The sequence below is a fragment of the Oncorhynchus mykiss genome, chromosome 25, assembly GCF_057628025.1.
Source record: "Oncorhynchus mykiss isolate SJ-2025 chromosome 25, ASM5762802v1, whole genome shotgun sequence".
NCBI lineage: Eukaryota > Metazoa > Chordata > Actinopteri > Salmoniformes > Salmonidae > Oncorhynchus > Oncorhynchus mykiss.
Window position 1 is genome coordinate 9,232,501 of NC_143046.1, and position 5,000 is coordinate 9,237,500.

At 43.9% G+C, this 5,000-nt stretch overlaps 1 protein-coding gene across 1 annotated transcript in view; it reads right to left on the bottom strand.

Annotated features, from left to right (window-relative positions):
* Nucleotides 1-5,000, bottom strand: part of LOC110504535 (protocadherin Fat 2) — a 75,123-nt gene that overhangs the window by 62,091 nt on the left and 8,032 nt on the right. The window contains exon 2 of the mRNA XM_036969560.2: nucleotides 1-2,372. This exon is cut by the window's left edge and continues 949 nt beyond it. Coding sequence (XP_036825455.2) covers nucleotides 1-2,355 — 2,355 coding nt within the window. The 5' untranslated portion in view covers nucleotides 2,356-2,372. The remainder of the gene's footprint in view (nucleotides 2,373-5,000) is intronic.

The window sequence follows — 5,000 nt, forward strand, 5'->3', positions numbered from 1 at the left end:
CCCAGAGAAAATACCAATGGAGAAACACCCATCTTCATTTCCACTTGAGATAGCGTACACAAGCTTGCTGTTGAATCCAGTGTCGTTATCCGTAGCCTTGAAGTAAAGGATAGTTGAATTCAAAGGGAAGTCCTCTCTGATGTCAATAGTACTCGGGATGCCAGAGTTGAACTTAGGAGAGTAGCGGTTGATGATATGAACGTCCGAGAAGGATTCCTCATCCTGGAAAGTCAACCCTGGCTTTATGGATTCAATCAGTTTGTCTGTAAGCTGTTTGAAAATCCCAGTCTCCTGACAACTGACGGTGGCTTCAGTGCCCTGGTTACCGATAGTAACAGTAACAACAGAGGGATCAGAGGTATGTTTACCGTCGGTTGCTGTGATTCTGAGTCTGAACGAAGGTAATTCAGTCTCTATCGAAGCTGTGGGTATCTGTCTGATCAGTGTAATGACTCCTGATACAGCATCGATGTCAAACAGTTTTTGGTCATTCCCTGACTCTATCACATATCTGAGCTGTTGTAGTTCGTCCAGGTCAACAGCAGACAGCTCTGCGATTGGCTCTCCCACCGCTAAATCTACAGGTATGGTGGCGTTGCATCCCACCTGCTCAAACAGAGGGGTGTTGTCGTTGACGTTGCTCATGGTGATCGTCACGGCGCACTCAGAAACATGACTGAAGGGACTGCCGCTGTCCGAAGCCCACACTCTGAGATGATACCACCTCTTCATCAACTCGTAGTCCAGATCCTCAGATGTAGAGATCACTCCACTGATTGGGTCTATTGTGAATGGGGAAGGAGCTGAGTTGGCTATGGCATAGGTCACAAAACCATTTCGTTCCCTGTCGTCGTCTATTGCAGAGACTGTTAGAACGCTGCTGCCTATAGGTACGTTCTCTGGTAGTGTGGTTTGGTATGAGGGCTTGGTGAATGTGGGGGCGTTGTCGTTTTCGTCAGTTATCTCAACAACTACATGGGTCTCGGCTTCGCCGTGATTCGCTATCACGTCGAATTCATAACGAGACTTTTTCTCGAAGTCAAAGGAGTCTGAGGTAACGATTATTCCTGTTTTGGGGTTAATCTTAAATTTGGGGCTATCAGAGTTACTTTTAATGTGGAATCTAACATTCAAATATGCCGGATTCACACTAACTCTGACCACATGTGTTTTTGGTGGTGAAAACTCACTTAGTGTGAGAATGTAAGTGTCTTCCAGAAAGCTAAACAGGCTTTGTTTATAGGGAGGGATATGGATTTCTGAAACTGGAGAAACTAAAGGTGGATTGCTCTTGTCTTTAGCTTGAAGGGAGAGGTTTAATCCAGATGGGCTCTGAGACCAGTTCATTCTCTTGGTGGAGACCACTTGGAATCCATTGCCTTGCAGGCTGGATGGAATAATTTCAAAATACCTCTGTGGATCCCCGCCAACAATACTAACGGACTCAACCTGCTTTACACCCGACTCTACATGGACATCAATAGTTATCTTCTCGTCTTCATCCTTCTGAGCCAAGACAACCGGGAGAGGTTTGATGATGGGGGCGGTCGAGGAGACCTTTTCTATGGTAACTTTAACCCTGGCCACGTTGCCAAACTTCTGAACCCCAGATATCTTCTTGGTCCTGTCCTCGGCTAATACAGTGAGATCGTAGGTTTCTGCTCGGCTGTGGTTCAGTCTCTTGACGAGGCTGATGACGCCTGTGAAAGGATCAACGGCGAACGGATGAGCTCTACTCATGAAGGAGTAATAGAACTCAGCGTTGCAGCCAATATCCGCGTCCGTCGCACTGACCCTGACCACGCTGGACTTCAATGGAGCGTCTTCCCTGATGACTACGTTGTACGAGGCTGGGTAGAAGAGCGGCTTCAGATCATTGGTGTCAATCACCTGAACCAATACCTTGGTCCTGGCCTGGAAGTCGTACGTGATTTCAGTGGCTTCAATGGTGAGAGTATAACTGTCTCTTACTTCCCTGTTTAGTGATGCAGAATTACTGCTTCGCGTTTTGATTCTCAGAATGCAGAAATCCCCTACTCTGACCTCCTCCGCTTTGAATAGGCCGTCGTCGTCTCCAGAGACGAGTTTGAACTTGATGTCCCAGAAAGGATCGGTCACTACGATGCCCATCTTGATGGGACTCTCCACAGCAGTCCTGGGTGCTGAGTTCTCATTAATGGTGGCATTGTAGAGATGGTAAGTGAACCTCATGGGAGAGCTGTCTTTTCCAAGCACCTTTCCCAAGCTCCATTTTGTTGGTATTTTGTGATACTCGTTACTTGCTACTAGTGTTAGTAAGACCGCTACCACTAAGAGTAGTGTACTTGTGTCTGTTTTAACCATCTTCACTGTCATCACCAGGATCCTCAGCTCTGAGAGAGAGAGAGAGAGAGAGAGAGAGAGAGAGAGAGAGAGAGAGAGAGAGAGAGAGAGAGAGAGAGAGAAAGAAAGAGAGAGAGAGAGAGCGAGAGAGAGAGAGAGAGAGAGAGAGAGAGAGAGCGAGAGAGAGAGAGAGAGAGAGAGAGAAAGAAAGAGAGAGAGAGAGAGAGAGAGAGAGAGAGAGACAGAGAGAGAGAGAGAGAGAGACAGAGAGAGAGAGAGAGAGAAAGAGAGAGAGAAAATTAGATTTGAGTTCATATGGCGGGAAAACATATACATCTTAACTTATAGTTCAATCATCTACGGAAATTGCGTACAAGTCCATACAAAATACATCTCGTTGACCAGATTGTGAACATATCAGTCATTTCCCTAGCGCCTGCTCCTGTCTGAGCAGTACAATGTGAGAATAATGATCCAATGACACAACACCACAGTGAAAGCCTGCTGTGAGGTATTTGTCTCCTGTTCTAACATGCCTTGACCAAAGCAAAGCAATACATTGTTTGATGACAAGAAACAGCCTCAGAGCAGCATTAGACAGGTGGTGCCCCCCCCCCCCCCCACCCTCATGTCATTATTCCTTTCCTTTGAGTGCAACAACTGATAATCAAATCATTATTATAAAGCCTTTGTCAACATGTGTTAATAAAAAAGGATTTGTTACGTGATGACAGATGTAAAACAGGATTTGGTGGTTTGTTTCCACCTTTTGTCTGTGTTCTTCTGTTCAGCGTAGGCTGTTCAGACATTACCCTTTTACTCCTAAATGTAAACACATTTAAAGCTCAACAATTCATAAGACTCATAGTGAAATATACAGTACGAGCCCTTTTCTCTAGTGGATAACAAAAAAAGTATATTTATATCCTCAAAATAAATCAAATATATAATTGGCCTTCAGGTGAAATGGTCTAGTTTTTAGTGCTGTACTTGGCAACAATAAAGACTCCAGTATTCCTGCATGGTGATTTGACCATCTCTCAGCACTTTAAAAGCCCATGAAGCTCTTGCTTCATGACTGCTACCTTTTCATTTCTCTTACACCTGAAGTTTACCGGAGATATCAGAGAGATCTGGAGTGAGAGGAACGCTTAATAATTAGCTGCTCCTTGAAATTACATAAAATACCTGTCAATCTGTTACTGTGGCGACGAACAAAATGACTGTTTACCTAACTAACCTTTCACTTTCAGTGTGTCATCACTCGTAGAAAGTGATCGATCGTTTTGGTCCGTAGAATCATTACTAGCTTAGACAAACATGCTCATACAAGAAGAACACAAGGCTTTACAGATTATTATAAATGATGATTTGACTAATCAAATGTGTTAAAATTAGTCATTCCTCAGCCATCTCTCGTAACAACTGCTAAAGGGGGGGGGGGGGGGGGGGTGACAGCCAGAGTCAGGTACAGCTCAAGTGGGAAGTTTACATATACCTTAGCCAAATACATTTAAATTCAGTTTTTCACAATTCCTGACATTTAAACCTTGTAAAAATTCCATGTTTTAGGTCAGTTAGGATCACCACTTTATTTTAAGAATGTGAAATGTCAGAATAATAGTTGAGAGAATGATTTATTTCAGATTTTATTTCCTTCATCACATTCCCAGTGGGTCAGAAGTTTACATACACTCAATTAGTATTTGGTAGCATTGCCTTTAAATTGTTTAACTTGGGTCAAACGTTTCGGGTAGCCTTCCACAAGCTTCCCACAATAAGTTGGGGGAAATCTGGCCCATTTCCCCTGACAGAGCTGGTGTAACTGATTCAGGTTTGCAGGCATCCTTGCTCGCACATGCTTTTTCAGTTCTGCCCACAACTTTTCTATGGAATTGAGATCAGGGCTTCGTGATGGCCACTCTAATACATTGACTTTGTTGTCCTTAAGTCATTTTGCCACAACTTTAGAAGTATGCTGTGGGCATTGTCCATTTGGAAGACCCATTTGCGACCAAGCTTTAACTTCCTGACTGATGTCTTGAGATGTTGCTTCAGTACATCCACGTAATTTTCCCTTCTCATGATGCCATCTATTTTGTGAAGTGCAACAGTCCCTCCTGCAGCAGGAACCCCCACAACATGATACTGCCGCCCCCGTGCTTCACGGTTGGGATGGTGATCTTCGGCTTGCAAGCATCCCCCTTTTTCCTCCAAACATAACGATAGTCATTAAAGACAAACAGTTATATTTTTGTTTAATCAGACCAGAGGATATTTCTCCAAAAAATACAATCTTTGTCCCCATGTGTAGTTGTAAACCGTAGTCTGGCTTTTTTATGGCGGTTTTGGAGCATTGGCTTCTTCCTTGCTGAGCAGCCGTTCAGGTTATGTCCATATAGGACTTTACTGTAAATATAGATACTTTTGTACCTGTTTCCTCCAGCATCTTCACAATGTCCTTTGCTGTTGTTCTGGGATTGATTTGCACTTTCGCACCAAAGTACGTTCATCTCTAGGAGACAGAACGAGTCTCCTTCCTGAGCGGTATGACGCCTGCGTGGTCCTATGGTGTTTATACTTAAGTACTATTGTTTGTACAGATGAACGTGGTACCTTCAGGTGTTTGGAAATTGCTCCCAAGGATGAACCAGACTTGTGGAGGTCTACAATTATTT